The sequence below is a fragment of the Oreochromis aureus genome, linkage group 8 (assembly GCF_013358895.1).
Source record: "Oreochromis aureus strain Israel breed Guangdong linkage group 8, ZZ_aureus, whole genome shotgun sequence".
NCBI lineage: Eukaryota > Metazoa > Chordata > Actinopteri > Cichliformes > Cichlidae > Oreochromis > Oreochromis aureus.
Genome location: NC_052949.1, coordinates 15619945 through 15636515, shown reverse-complemented (window position 1 = coordinate 15636515; position 16571 = coordinate 15619945). Strand labels below are relative to the sequence as shown.

The 16571-nt window shown below is 40.0% G+C and overlaps 1 protein-coding gene across 4 annotated transcripts in view; it reads right to left on the bottom strand.

The window, feature by feature from the left end:
• Positions 1 to 16571, bottom strand: part of plce1 (phospholipase C, epsilon 1) — a 93538-nt gene that overhangs the window by 48077 nt on the left and 28890 nt on the right. For all 4 annotated transcript variants that reach the window (XM_039616854.1, XM_039616853.1, XM_031751914.2 and 1 more), the window contains exons 7-8: positions 5697 to 5890; positions 5194 to 5336 (exon numbers count right to left, since the gene is read on the bottom strand). In XM_039616854.1, the coding sequence (XP_039472788.1) occupies positions 5194 to 5336; positions 5697 to 5890 (337 nt within the window). The remainder of the gene's footprint in view (positions 1 to 5193; positions 5337 to 5696; positions 5891 to 16571) is intronic.

The window sequence follows — 16571 nt, the reverse complement described above, 5'->3', positions numbered from 1 at the left end:
CATTTTCACTTTGCTCCACTGAGTCACTGAAACCAGCACAAAGCCGCAATTTCATTTCTCAACTGTGTGAAGACACTGCTCTGCACTGCAACTCACATTTCCACTACTCACTGATCATCTTGAAGTCCATTCTGTGAGAGTGCTTCATGGTTGCTAGCTACAGCTGGCCACGCTGCCTCCCACACTGACAGCTCAGTGCCGGGCTGACCGAGGTACACTCGTCCACATTTGAGCCGCCAGTCCCGTCTCTCTTGCAGCTGCCTGTGCTCTCTCTCTCTCTCTCTCTCTCTCTCTCGCTTTCTCTCTCACCTACTCCATTTCTAACTTGACCTCTCTCTAACTAACGCTTTATCTTTCTCTCCCTCTTAACTTTCTTTCAGTCACTCAGCTTCACTACGTGTCCTCATCACCAAAGCGGTCTTTCCTCGATGTCTCCTAACTACACGCACTTCTCCTTTCCTCTCACTCTCTCACTTGCGCTCTCTCTTATTACACACAATCTCTGTTTCTCTGTCTCCCACCCCCTCTTCAATGACACTATACATAGTTCTCAGCCATGCGCTACAGTCAGACCCAGCATACTATCCCACTACTCTGTCATAAATCACATATATAGATCATTAAAAACTTGGGAAATCTACACAGCTGTGCTCCTTTTTATGTCCTTTACAACTTTATTAGGTGAAATTACTTCACTTTTGTTACATTAATCATCAGGTATGAAGAAATAAATAGCCAATTTACCCCCGGTCCCAAAAACGAAGCAGTATTTAAAGCTTTACAAGTGAAAAAATTTAATGACTGTGTGTATATCATGTCACAATGGGAAAGTCAATGTATATTTAGTTGAAATGGGCATACGAACAATGCATGTTTTTGTAATCCCTGAGAGTTCCTTTCCCTTTGATTCCCCACCACATCTGCTGTCAATGGGTCTTAAAAGCAACACAATGTACAATGACAACAGAGAGGAAGAAAGAAAATGAAGAAGTAAGGAGAAAGGAACACCAACAGCTAGAAGGATGGCCGCCTGTAAACTAAAGCCACTTACTTCCTTCTGAGCAGTACAACGCAGGAAATGACCTCAAGAAAATCACTTTAACAACCCCCACTTAGAGTTGACATAAATATGGCTAAATCCCGCTGGTCTTCAGTCGAGTTTTTTTTTTGAGTCTGTATGCTTTAAGGGGAAAAAGCACCGCAGACGTAAACATTTAGTGCCAGGATTACACATACACTATTTGAAGAGTTACACCTCCTTCACAGTCCTGAAGGATCGCACATTTAAGCAGAGAGTGTATATGTAAGGAATATATTTTGTTTTGACTCTATTCACACAACCTGCTAGCATTAAGAGGAGGAATAAATACATCAGTCTTCACTAGACTACTGATTTAACACAGCCATGATAAGGTGTAAACGTATTTAAACACTATATCTAAATCTAGCAGCTGTAAAAGACAAGTATACACTTGAAGCCCACTAATAAAGCAACACATAATAATAAAGGTTAATGACAGAACTTTTATCCCTGCAAACCCAAGCTGTGTGCATCAATCGAGCGTTAAATCATAAGACAATTTGGCACAAGTTTTCTGAAATTACAAATCTTGTGTTAGCCGGCTGACTCGCTAAGGCAACACTTCAGTCGAGCCCGTGTAACTAAGAGGCTTTTTAAACAACGCAAAAAAAAAAAAAAAGCAAATGAGCCTAAAGTGAGGCTGGAGTTGTGTAAGCGAGTTATCTGCTGAATCAGGACGTGGGAATGAAACTGACTCATCTGCAAGCCCGGGTTTGGTGAAGAAAAGCACCTTGTGATTGGTAGCTTGGTGGTTTTTCAAATACTTTTGTCAATGGTTGTTTTATTTTGTCATTTTTGAAAGCAATTGCACTGGCAACATGCAATCTATGCATGAATGCCTAATCAAAGTCAAAGCTCTTGTTAATTTATTGGCGTTTTACTCCTGCTTTTGAAGTGGAATGAGAAATTCTGATTTAATTTCTGCCTTTCTACCTCATTCAAATCTCTCCATAGACTCCAGAGTTGCACATCCTACATTTGTTGTAATCTGAAGCAGATTGAAAATGTTACACATATAAAGTAACATTTTAGCTCGTAGCGTGGGTTAGCTCCTGAATGTTGTGAGATCCTTTTAAAATATCTTTGCATGTTCTGTATGCAAACACACAAACAAACAACCACAAACAATGTATACAGAAGCACGTAATCACATATGTGCATTTTCATATATCAAACATGAACAACGCTTGGCATCAGCTGATTGGCCGTCAAGCTTCACACGTTTCATAAACAACTGCAACCCTAACTACCAGCATTCTCCACAGGGCCGTGCGCGCTCTCCATTGGTCTGTACTCCTCTTTACCTGCATGTTAACAGCATAAACCACCCTGTCCTTACCCTTTTGCTTCCAAATGCCAGCATTTGTGTTCATAGGTGTCACATGTTTCCCCTCACAACAACATGACTGTCACGCTGGCTCAAACACATGCCAACATGAGTTACGTTTATCATTTCAAAATGGTTCTCCCACTCTGCCTCTAGAACCAAATGTTGATGCAACAGAAAAACATAACGCATTTATACAAATATATGTATGAGGAACGAGCAAAACCTTTTAATTTCTTTAGAGCGACAGTGGCGTGTAAAGCCTTCCACAAACACACCACCTTTCAGCACTCATAGGAAAACTAAGAATAGACCAAGGCTAGTCCAGCAATAATCTTTGCAGCCATTTAGAGCATTTGTGGCAGAGACGCAGAGCAAGTTTCAAAATAAATAATCTGTATCGAAAATCCTAAAATTGTCATGTGCATATAGTCTGAATCCACTAGGAACAGTAAACTTCTCATAATCTCGATGTTTATATCATCAGGTATGAGATCCATACTTTAAATATAAACATATAGTGGACACACAATGTGCATAAGAAATGAATTAATAAAATAATCTGGTAATAAATCTGTAAATATGTCTGTATATGTATTGTTTACTTTACTAGTTACTTTAACAGCTACATAACTTTGATTGTAAAGCTTAAAAAAAAACATAAAGACCAGAATCAGGTTAGAGCACCGAAGAGAGGAACAATACCAAAAATGGTAAGAAAGCAATAACAACACCAACACTATCCAAGTTTGAAACTTAGTGCAGAACTTGCCCAAACTCGGGATAATAAAATGTCTTTTATGACATCAGATAATCACTTTAGCCTTCACGTCTTTAAACCTGTGCCCTGACAAAATGTCAGCTGGGGGAGTCAATGCCTTACCCAAGGCCAATTTTACAGTATAAAGACCACTTCTGACTTTTCGATTCAGCACTCCTTACTTCTAGACTCGCAAGTGCTTCAGAGCTTTTAAAACAGGAAAACTACAGCATGTGTTTGTTACAGGGATATCATGGTCTCTGAACTAAAAATAAACTAAACTCTAAATATAAAATCATTCAAATTAGATTCAATAAATATATTACATCACAATAGCAACACATGCCTATTTAAAAGCATAATAACATGGCTATGGGTAACTAACTTTGTTGCTTGATTACACCTTCTACGAGTTTTGACGGGCGGGGGTTCATGCTATGCATGAGCAAGACTTCTAAGCTGCTATGTGTGCGCGTGCCTGGCTCAATTCTGTTTCCTGTAACACCCATTAGAACAGAACAGTGTGTCACGTTAAAGATATGCACTGTGTAAGCGTGCGTCTGTGTGCGATTGTGTGTTGCCTCAAAAAAGCTGGCCCGACAAAAACGAATGCTTTATTATTATTAACACGACTGAGAGCAAATCAAAAAGAAAGAAACAGAAAAATGTGTTTGCATACTTGTGTGTGCATCTGAGTGTGTGTGTCTCCTTGATCCTGTCAGAGACAGCCTGTCCGCTGTCTCACTGCCAGTGGAAATTAATGACAGTATTGGCTTACATTTAAGTCATACGTAACATCTCTGCAGAGAAGGTAGACAGACAGCTGAACAACGGACCGACAACCTGACTGGCTGGACAATGAAGTCATGTGGAGACTGAGGAAAAAGGGCAGTGAGGGTGAGAAAAAGAGGTGAAACGCTATATGCACGATGGAATTTAGCTTATTGTCTTATCTTCTCAGAACTGACGTTTTAATTTACTCCTCAAAGCATTTAAAGGGGCAGAGCTTAATGATCCTCTGCTGCATAAAAAGCTGGAATGTAAGTCTATCATGCTGTGATTCCTAAGCTTTTCTGGGGAGCAGCGCAAGCATGTTTGAAGTGCATATCGCCTCTTTTCAGATAACCCGACGTGTGTAATGAGTGTTGTGTAGACTCTGTGATGTCTGGAAGTTTTTCCTTCTTTCTTAAACCACTTGAGCACGAGTGTATCTAAATTAGAGAATAGAAGGGAAAGGGGGAGACGGTGAGGGCTATGTGAAGGGAGAGAACACAGCAAGGCAAATAAAAGAGAATGGAAAGAGGGAAAGGCCAACCACTGGGATCAACAACAGACCCCAACATACCCAGATCACGCTGTGGATAAGGAATCATGTGGGAAAAGTGCAGTGAGGAGGAAAACGAGGGGAGCAATAGACCGCAGGGGAATAATGAGAATCCCAGAAGTTCCTGCTTCACTTGGGATCCAATTTGTGCACCTCTGTTTATTATCTTATGAGCAGAAATAAGAGCCAATTATCCTATAATGTTGAGACAGGTGTCAAATTAATGGAAATCTTAACAGAAAGTGTCTTAGTAAGGTGTTAGACCACCACATGCTGCCAGAACAGCTTCAGTGTGCACTGGAATAGATCCTCCAAGTCTCAGGAGTCTCTTCCAAAGGATACTGCCTCATTCTGTGTTTTGATGATGGTGGACAGCGCTGTCAGTCCAAAATGTTCCACAGTTCTTTGTTCGCATTGAGATGATGATTGCAAATAGGATAGCATTTCATACTTCTCAAACCTTTCTATGGCGTCTCATGCCCTGTGGATGCGGGCATTATAGCAGAGAGCATGTTTCACTCAGAACAAGTAGGATAAGTGGGATCAAACCATGCCAGCAAAAATGTCCTCCACAGCATAATTTAGTCATTTTTTTCTTTATAATGTGTCATCTGTCTGTGTATTTAAGATACACATACTCTATATCACATTAAGTTATTTTCCCAAGATTACATGCATGCAAACAACAGCATGAAGCCTACCTTTCAAGACAGCGTGGCTGTTGGGGCACTGGGGCAACGGGTAAAGGAGTGCTGTGCGAGCACCAAGCACGAGTGTGGCCTCTAGCAGTGCTCCAGTTAGCAGGGAACTCAACTTCGTCTTCTGGCTACAAGACCGATAAAACCTGGAAATAAAGTTTGCAATTTTAATCTAAATATCTCGTGTTATATCCAGTCTGTAATTTCCAGAGCACTCAGATTACATAACTGAAGGTAAAATATGTAGCATTTTGGGGATACCATTGTCAATTAATCTGTTAGCAAAACTCTTACTAGTTAATGGTTTGACCAATTAAGAACTGGAAAGTAATGGAATATTCTCTACAAGATTTTGCCCCCAATTATGTTCATACGTCTCACATGCAGTATCATTTCACACCTAAATTCTCTTTATTCTCTTTATTGTGGACTCAGTCATTTCCCTTAGGACAAATTTTGGTTTTAAACAGAACATTTCAGACAAAAAAAAACATGAATATCCAAACCTGGAGGTGTAAGATGGATGACAGTGCTGAGTTTTAATGTAGGGCTTCAGATCAAGGATGGCTGAGCTGCTGCTGACCAAGTCCACTGGCCAGAGAGACTCCCTGAGACAGACACATCCAGGGCACAACAACAGGAGCTTTTTGGCAGGATGAATCAGGTTGACCTCCTCTCCTTCCTCCACATAGTTGTTAACCTGTAAAGGAAACCATTACGAAAATGTTCACTTGCAAAGAACCAAAAATGGAAACACCTATTTGTAGGAAAGAGACCTTATATAAACAAGCAATTCTAACCAACTGTCATTAAAAAAAAAAAAAACAAAAAAAAAACATTTTAGAAATCTGGCAAAAATTGTTGACATCTAAAAATTAAAATATTATTTATTTGGCAAAAAAAAAAATCCCATTTTTATACCCAAATCATAAAATTCAACCACTAAAACAAATTTTTATGTTCAGGGATCTGAGTAAATAACTATAATTTTAATCAACTATAATCAAACTCAAAAAATAACAATGTGCTTTAGTATATTTTCTCAGCTTTTTGTTAAACACTACATTTGAAAATGCATGTGTAACAACATGAATTATAAGATGTACCAGCACTGGTAATTAAGGGCAACAGTGGCATAAAACTTACATTTTTTTAAACACTATACATACATTGCGTTGGCTTTTATTTATATAAAAGTAACTTCCATTTAAAGGTTTTGTTTTCAGGAAGTTGAACATACATAATGAGTACTATATGAAGTGGTGAAGTCAATCATCTTTAACAACCTTGAATACCCTTATACGCGCTAATAGAATACTTAAGATGAAACAAAAATGTACTTAATCCGGTGTCGTTGCAGTGTATTGCGTAACATTTGAATTAGAGGTCACTATCATGAGCTTCTTCGCCATAGTCATTCCTAGAAGCAATTTCTCTTCAATGAAAAGAAAAAAATCAAAGCTTCAAAAGAAATAATTAACTGAGAGAGCTGCCATGGAGGCACAAAACAGATAGGAAGAAAGGGAGGAAAAAGACCTAGACAGAGTGAGACACACAGATATGTCGTATATAGAAAAAGGCGAATAACAAGGAAGATGGAGAGGCGAAGGCTGGAGGCAGGTGTCAAGCTTTACTGGGTGAACATTTTGACCTTTATTTCATGCTCTTCTCAGAACAAAATCCATCTGACTTAAAGGAAAGAATTATCAAAAAAATATCGATTGTTCCTTGTCCTTGTGTGAACCTGCACAGGGGCTCTGCTGGCACAGATTTCAGAGAAACGCTATTAAGAAAAAGATTTCGTGGCACTGTAAGCGGGCACTCATGCTGAGGATGGATATCACAAAATGGGGCAAAAAAATCAATACTTGTGGCAGAGTGGGGAATGAGCACAATACAAGTTTAATGAGGACATATTCCTCGAGTGTATGATCATCAACTGCTTGATAAAAAAAGCAAAAGGAGCAAGGTTGCAGAAAAGCTAACGTCTACACAAATACTAGACACTGACTGGCACTGGTGTGGCATAATATGCACATGTACAACCGTGCATATTATATCTCAGTGGGATGGGTTTCCTGCATGGGGTGTAGGCCTAGCTCTTGTCAGATCTGGACCATCCCCAGGGAAAGGAGACATACCAGCCTGCACATTTAGAGAGTCGGAGTCAAGAGCGAGAAACACAAAGAAGGAGGGTTACACACAAACGCGCACACGCACGCGGGTGAGCGTAATTACCAAAAGCCTAAACTTTAAACAACATGTTGGAGGAAAAAAAATAAAACTGACATTAAACATATTTGGGCTAATCGCCTCTCCCATTTTTTTCCCTCTTCTTATCTAACATTTCTCATAAAAGACCTTCCTTTACTGGCATCTAGAGACTGTGCATGTCCACCGAACAGACATTAAGTCTACTACTTTAAAAGGGTAGTTTTTCCACATTGAACGCTATGTTTGACCCAGGTCAAGCATAGCGCTCGTGCCTTTTAATATTTATTCTGCATTTTAAAAGGGGTTGAATTTGAGTTAATTAGAGCTTGATTTTTTTTCTGTTTCCCATTAGTAATAAACATTCATGGGCAGAGAAGTTTCGCTGCTAGTAAACACTGCATGAATGCTCCAATACTGAGTATCAAAGCGACAGAAATGCCAGTGGGCCAAGCAGCTGCAAATAACCCCAAAACAGAAGAAATACAGACTACAGAATTACATCTATAAACTGTTTAGAGGTGCAACTGATTCAAAGAGTCAAAAGAAAGTACATTATTTTGATAAGCAATTATCAAAGTGTTTTGTTTTGTTTTGTTTTTCTCCGATATGAGTGTTTGATCCTTTTATTAATCATAAAAAGCCTTAAATATGTTGTGGTTTTTGAACGTTTCATAAGCCATAACAAGACATTTGATTAAATCACCAAAGATGTGGCCTCATTTTCATGGATGGATTCAAGGATTTCTTTTTATCATGCCGAATACTTTTTTCCTGGTATTCTCCTCTCCTGTAAAATATCTGGCAGTCAAAGACACTTGTAAAGCGCCCAACTGTTTTAAGACTTTTAAATATAAGTCGCTGTGATAATGAATAACCCCCGTCTATAACAGCTTTTGAGAAAGACCAAAACAATGAATCCCAGACTAAACAATGGTCCATAAGTCTAGCAGCTCTTTTAGACACAAGAAGAAAGTCAAGGTAATCCATTATGTGGCGATCACATGGGGCTACATCAAGTCTGTTCTTCTCCTGTAACACTTACTCTTTCTTATAGGTAACAAATGTTTTAGTAGCACAGCAGACCTGAAATTTGGGAACTAACAAAGTAAGAAAAAGAGTGCGTACAAGCATGTACGTGTGCTAAAGTGAGCTCAACTCCAGAGGACACTGCAGGGAATCTGCTGCTGCTGCTTTTGATCGACACAGAGCAGCTGTCCTCACACATATGCACCACACACACACACACACACACACAAATAAACAAAGTCATTATCAAACTTCAGGCAAACACATGGGGAAAGAGGCTGAATTTCCAGTTAAAAGGAAACCCACCTCCTCCTTTTTTTTTTGAGGCTACACTCCAAAACTACAGGTCATCATATATTCACCATACACAGGCGCATTTTTCTTCATACTATAGAACACTGCTGAGTTTGTCATTCAGCCAGTTAGTTGCCACTAATATAGCATTGTATCTCATGTTACACTGTGCATGTGCAAGAAATGCTAATGACTTAAGCTCAGTTTAGGGGAATTGTGAGTGCCAGAACCGGCTGCACCCACTCAGCTCCCATGGACATAACATATTATCAGTTTGGCTGATTGCCTTTAAAGTAACTGCCTACAGTTTGGTATATGATCTGTATTTTGGACCATTCTGGACAAATCTATAGTGCTTTAAGTGCTCAGCTAGAGTAAAACTGTGCTGCATAGGAATTATATACTGGATTTATTCAGTATCCTTTAAGCTATACAATTTAAGTTGAGTTGTAAAATCTAACATGATGTTGTTTCTCCATTCCTGGACATTTGGAAAGCATGGACTCAAAGTCATTTGTTGCTGCCACTTACTATATGGTGTCAACCTACCTTCTAGCAGTACTGCGACCAAGGTTAGCTCCTGACAGCTGACATTTCCTTCATACCTTTCTCTTAGATAGATGGTTTCCTTTTCACCTTTGAGTTCAACTGCTGCAAAATAGCATCACCGATGTGACGGTCCAGTTCTGCTATGTTCCTATGAGCACGTTTGTTTGAGCCTTGCTGACATCCATACACCTTAAACCGAGGACAGGAATCAACTGTGTGATGCTTATAATGGTTTCAACAGTTAATTGGGCATATTAAGAAAATAAAATTACACCTGACATATAAGCTATGAGTTCAATAAAACCTACAGAGCTGAGTTTCCTATTTAGTCCCATTAGCACCCTGCTGGGTAATTTCTCTGCCTGGCAACAGCCATTTTGGGAATGGATTAGCAAGGGGCACTGCAGGGCACCACACAGACTACTGAACTTCGAGCCGGAATGCACACAGTCAAAGACACACGTATGCAAACACATGCTAAAATGCAGACACGCAACCCCATTGTGACTCATGCCCGTGCCGTAATGTATATCATGCCAGAGGCATACAGTCATGTATGAGCATGCTGGACACGGAAGAGGCTCATGCAATCCCTTTGAAATCCAAACGATCCACATCTTGAACTCTTTACTTTGATCTCTCCGACCAATCGCACATGCACACTCACAATGACACCCCCTGCCCTCCATCAACAGTGTCTTCCTAGCAGTGACACCAACGTGTGCGTACACACTCCTCTGCAAATACGTCTGTTTATATATTATTCAAAGTTTAGGTACCGAGGCTCAACACTGCTCAGCTGCCAAGTGCAAAATGCCACAGAAAAGACGGTGCGACTGTATATTCCACTTGCCTTCCCACCATTTCCATATATGCACAAACACACACACACACACACACTTGAATCTGGTAATGATATCATGCAATTAAACACAAGTGTACACATGGGATTAGACAAACCACTGTAATAGTACCATGCCCCCCCCCAGACGCACTCTCCCACGAAGCTGACATTCAAGGAACAGAAATGCATCATTCTGACTTACATCTACTTTTAGAAGCATCCTGGAGGGTCTAGGTTAGTTGAGGTTAGCAGAGGGGTGTATTCTGTTATTCTGGGCTAGGTCACTGGAGATATGTCAGTCTTAACCTTTCCCTTCCTTTGACATTTTCCAATACAATTAATGCTTTGCAGGAAGGAAGAAAAATGTAGGTGTGTGTTTACAATGACAGTTTCTTGTAAACGCGACAGATTTCATGACTGATAAATGCATAAAAACAAGCTAATTAGTCCATTCAAAGTATTCAACCTGAAATCTGAATTTTCAGTTCATTCTATTATCCTATGAGGATTTTAATTGCTTGATTAATAAATAATATCAAAATTAGAACCTACCCTTTTCTACATTAAAGATTAGCATGAATACATTTCTTCTCTTTCAAGAAGACCCTAACATATTTAAGGCTTCTCTTTCATTTCATATTAAAGCAGCCCTGAGTTCTTCTTAACAAAAAGTGCCCAAAGCAAATTTAAGTAAAATAAATTAGAAGCTATTTATTCTTTTCATCCAAGTGAAACTTTACTCAGAGTTTGTGCCTTGAAACACAAGGACCAAAGAGGCACAACATACAAATAAATTATATAGTAGAGTATGAAGAAAAAGCACTGTAACTAAAAACTCATGGTTTCACGAACTGCCAAAAACTGACTTCTCAAAGCACAGAAATGAACTCTGTAATTCTCTGAATATCCACAACATCATTCTTGAAATACTACAAATTACTAGAAGTTTTACATGCAGCACAGCCTAATCTTTCAAAACTCAATCCCATGATTTTGGACTGTGTGTTTGCTTTAATGCGGCGAAAGCGAAGCCGACGAAGCTGGAACACGTGAAAACCTGCCCACCCAACACGATGAGAACATTTAAATCAACTGGGCCTAGTCTATTTGAAAGCAAGGTGAGGGGCGAGTTATGGACAGCAGCTCTTCTATCTCAGCACAGGGACAGTGTAACCCCACCCTCCCCAGGAAAAGTGTAAACCAAATCAAAGGACATAAACCAAGCAAACCCAAACATGCCAAGAAGACGTCCCGCCACTCGGGCTGAACATGTGATAAGGTGCAAACGTGTTTCTTACTCTCCAATCACCGGTGTAGATTTATGTGTACGCACATATCACGCCATCCTCTTTATCCCGGCAACCTCTAATCCTGGTTTGTATCACTAAGAAACTCTCCGAACTGTCCTGCTCTGTTCTAACCTTTCCTGCCATTACTGTCTCCAGAAGGTAATGTTTGCTTTCCTGCGCCCTGAGCCTGGACAGTCTCACTACTGACTGAGTGCCGTGCTCATTTGTGTGTACATTTATGTCTCATTTTTGTGTACAAGCTCTTTTAATGTATTTTTAGTTACACTGCTATGCATTAAATGAAAAATGCAGGCTCTATAAAATGTTAATGTTCATTCACGAAAATAACCAAACATTCAAGTGTGAACGACACACCTCTCTTGCAAATTGAAGTAACTGATTTTCAGCAGGTCTTCCTTGCCCATCACTTCAAGCCCTGGTATACTTTCAAGCACTCTTACACATAAAGTGTGTTTATTTCAGTGACGTTCAAGGACACTGGGGATCATGCCCAACATCGTCGGATTTCCTGAAGTGGCATCTGTTTCTCAGTCTCGTCTTTTCTTCTTGCTCACGCTCCAGAGCCTCCCACTTCTTCCTTTCAAAGTTGAAGCCAGTTTTTGACTTTAAAGCAGGAAAGCATGCTATCAAAATCTGGCACTGGACTAGACAGTTGTTTCTTTGCTTTATTTATTTTTTATTTTGTCATCAACATAATGCTGCAACATTGAAAATGGGCCTCTGTAGGCATTCAATTAAAAATCATTAATGATTCTGTTAACCATAAACGTCCATTTACAACATTTCTAAACAATTAAATGTGATTTTGTCTTTCAAAAACAATGCATCTAAGAGGGCCGCGGACTTGGAAGTGCTGTTGTTCATGTTTGTTTTATAAGTGTGCGCTCAGTTTGTAGTGGCTGAGTATACATGTAACACTGTATTTACTCTATGATCTGTGTATTTATACTTCTGAACAAACACACGTCCAGCCTGCAAGCTCATCTTTTGAAGAATAAGTGTTTAGACTGCAGAAGCCTGATGTCTGAGTCCGAGTATCTGCTTTGAATAAGACAGTAGACTCCACACTTTGGTCTACATAAACACAGAATCTCTTGAGAAAGTCTCACTTATCAAAACATGTGATGAAGAAATTAGAAATCAAGAGCAAGCGGACTGGCCGGGGGGGTGCCAGGAATGCATTCACATAGTCAAGCACCTGCAACGCATTAGAGACGAACTCAGGAACAAAAAAATGCCTACAACTTGCTGCACAGAATCAGAACTGAATATTCATGAACACAAAGCTTGCACTTGTTTTTTCATGCACTGTCTTGGCTTCAGGATTACGAAACGTCATCTCAGCGAGCGCTTCGGCCTTGTCAACCACATTAAAAAAGATGAAACTGGAGACGAGGGGAGTGTACGGTACATCAGAAGCACATTGAGTGCCAGACTGGCAGCAGCATCCGCTCAGTTGACACAGAAGATATAACTATAGGTCAGTGGTTCAGCGGGAGGGTCATCGTGGGTTAGATTCATGCAATACTGTTCTGTCATTGTAATGTGGGTGTTGTAAGCATGTGGGTATTTAGGATCCCACAAAAAGGAAAATGATTTCAAGGGATTCTCAATTCCCACTGACGTTCCCTTTGATTGTTACAGGGAAAAAGCAACTGTGATAACAACAAAAATAAAAATATAGTCGCAAGAGGTATATATTAGAACTCCAAATACATTTAAATCTGTTTCATCACAGCCCATTATTCATGAAGTACCACTAGTAATGCCACTTGCTGCTACTAGATCCCTTGTTGTGTAATCAGGTTTCAGCATCCCGTACAGCGTCCGAAAGCCTGGTTGTACAAGGCAGAAGCATAAAAAGGTCAAAATGATAGGAAGCAAACAATTAGAAACGTCTGAGGGAGGTTTGTCAAAACAGGAAGCGAAGCTCAACAAAAAACAGGAGAGGAATTAAGAAAACGAACAGGACAAGATTAAGTGGAAGAAGAGGTGAAAATGAAGGGGGCAAAAGAAATGAGGGGAAAGGATACAAAAAAAATAAGACAGTGGTGCAGGAAATACAAAAAGGGAGGTGAAAAAGAGAAAAACACAGGGGAGCACAACACAGGAAATGGAGAGGCACGGCCAACGGTGACTTGAATCATAATCCCCCCGTTGAATTTCACAAGGAGCAGTTTTACCAGAGATCCAAGAGTTGGGCCCACCTCCCAAGCACTGCCTCACACCTCTAACAAGCTTAGGGTATTATTGTGTGTACTTTGTGTTCAGAGTTGAGAGCACTGAAAAATGCAGAGTGATGGGCAAAAACAAAAAAAACCCCAAAAACTACGGGCACAGTACTTTAGTAGAAACTAAAACAAAATGGTTAACATGAGCTGAAATGCAGCAACTACAATAACATGCTGCACAGATTCTAAGTTTGTGCTTGGACTTGCTGGGCATCCTTTAAAGTCATGCAAGAATAAAAGAAGAAAAAACAAAGGAAACGAGAGCCAAGAGAAATTGCAACATATAAATGTATGCACAGGAAAGGACTAAATAATCTAATTTTCAAAGAGTAATTGGTGAGCAGACAGGAAATAATAAAGTCCAACTGTCATACTTGTAAGCTTGCATCAACCCCAACCAGTCAGGGAGATGGCTGCCCCTCCCTGAGCCTGGTTCTGCTAGAGGACTCTCCTTTTAAAAGGGAGTTTTTCCTTCCCACTGTTGCCAAGGGCTTGTTCACAGGGGGTGGTTTGATTGTTGGGGCCTTCTCTGCAGTATTGTACCTTACATTATGAAGCGTCCTAGATAAATAAAATTGAATTCAATTGAACTGAATTAAGACATCAGGTCAATAAGTCATTAGAAAGTGGTAACACGTTAATAACAAAATAATTATAGATGGAATAAGTAATCTTGCTTTTTTAACTCTTAATTATAAGGTAGTATCTACGATCCACTTCACGTTAAGGTGAATAATATTTATTCATGTTAAATATAAGTTCACTGTTTTTACTTACAGCGATGTGGACACAAATCAATACATGCAAGAGCAGAAAGACAGCACACAAAGTGTGCCACAAAGCAGCTGCTTAGAGAGCTGATGGGTGCTCTTGCAACGATCCAGCCCACAACCAAAACAATCAATGAAGCAAATATGTGGTCATGTAAGCAGTCTCTTTATGGTTAAAAAGTACAAAGTAAAGGTGTGAATCCTTGCTGATGAGCATGATCCCATTGCTATCCTCACGTGAAGGAGGCAGGACTTAAATTAGGAGGAAAAAAAAAAAAAGAACAGAGAAGTTTGAGGGCAAATGAGGAAGCATAACGGAAAAGACAGAGGAGAGAGGAAGAGAGAGAGGAAAAAAAGTGGGGTCATCGTGACGGCCAAAACAATCTGAAACCCATTACCCAGAGCACCCAGTGGGACCCCACTACACCACCACCCTCCCCCACTTACAGTTCTCATGATGTCATACTACATCGAGCCACCACACTCGTTTAAATAACAGCACACAGCCTTGGTCAGACAGCCAGAGATAAGCGTGATGGATGTTTTTCACTTTTGAAAGTTTTAGGCATAAATAACTCCACCTACTACATGCAAAGAAAGGTGTCTTTTTAGAGAGTTAGAGGAAATACAATGGCTAAGTTATTACTCCTATATCGCATTACTGTTAGGGTACAGTGGATACCAATTTTGCTTTTCTTACCTTGACACTTTTAGCAAGCCATCAACTGACAGGTGAAATTAAAAAGCTCCTCCAAAGTTCGCTGCTTTCTTTTCTTCCACATTCAAGCGAACACAAACACAGCAGAGAAGTTCAAATGCATGTTGATAGCACCATGCGAGACTTTCCCTGTGTTCAGTGTTGCATAAGACATTCTACTTAATGAACTACACCAAAGCCTGTTGCTGTAACACTCATCAGACAGCAAGATCTGAGAGCACAGTCCCCTACAGCCACAAGACAGAATGAAAAGATGCTTAAAGCTGAAAGGGGGGTTTTCCCCCCTCTTTCTCTAAGTATGGCAAGAACTTGTAGTAAGCAGTTTACTTACTGTAGCACAGAATAAGCTGATCTATTGAAGAGAAAGGAAAAGCACAGAGCTCCAATCCCTCTTAGTGTGTGTGTGCACACTTACAGAAGTGAGAGAGGAGGGCTTGACCGGCAGAGAGCATGAGAGAAACGAAGGAAGAGAGGGAGTGTAAGAGATCTCTGAAAAACTAACAGAGAAGGGAAAGAAGGGCGCGAGAAAGAAAGTAGGGAAAGAAACGAGACGGCGACTCAGATCTCTCCCTAAACAGAGAGGGTACCCCCATATTAGGTTAAGAGGCAACAAGCCCATCACAACCCAGCAACAAGAGGGAAGATTTTTATCAGGGAGCACACTATAAACACACAAAAACACAGGCAACGCTGGTATACAAGGTTTTAATCGATCCTTCTCTAGGAGCCTGTCCAATGTGTAAACAATGTCTGACCGAACTTAAACGGGGCCTCTGTGTTTTCATTCAAAACAATTACACAGAACCTGTAATTAATCACTGAAACCCCTCTTTTCTCAAGAGACAAAAAAAAGACCCCATCAGTCACTTAACTGGATCAAAAATGAGAAGAGATACCAAACCAAAGGTGCTTAGTTATGTTTAAGAATACAAGAAGATAACGTGTGGTTCCTGAACAAGATCGGGAAATTGATCTGAGCCTATTGTGAACCTTAAAGGTAAGAAGTAAAGTAAAAACACAATCCAATTAACTACAGCCTTATATCATTTTACTTTTAAACTAATTACCGGGAGGAAAGCTACAACTGATTACTGTTTGACCTTCAGCCTAAGATGAAAAAAATATTGCGTTAACAAAGATAACACGCTAAGAACGGTTACACCGGATGTATTGTTAATAGGGAATGTGTGGTGTTGCTTATTAAACAGCTTGATTGACTCAATTTTTTTTCAGCAACATTAAATTACGATCCTTAAAAAGCCAAAGGCAGGACCCTCCTGCATTAAACCTGTTGTCACCTTTACAGCTTTATAATGGCTACACAATATCCATGTACCATAGCTTGGCTATTCAGGTGACGCTATGGGACCAATAAACCAATAGAAGCTGAGGTACAGCCACTTGACGCTTGCTATTAGCCTTGCT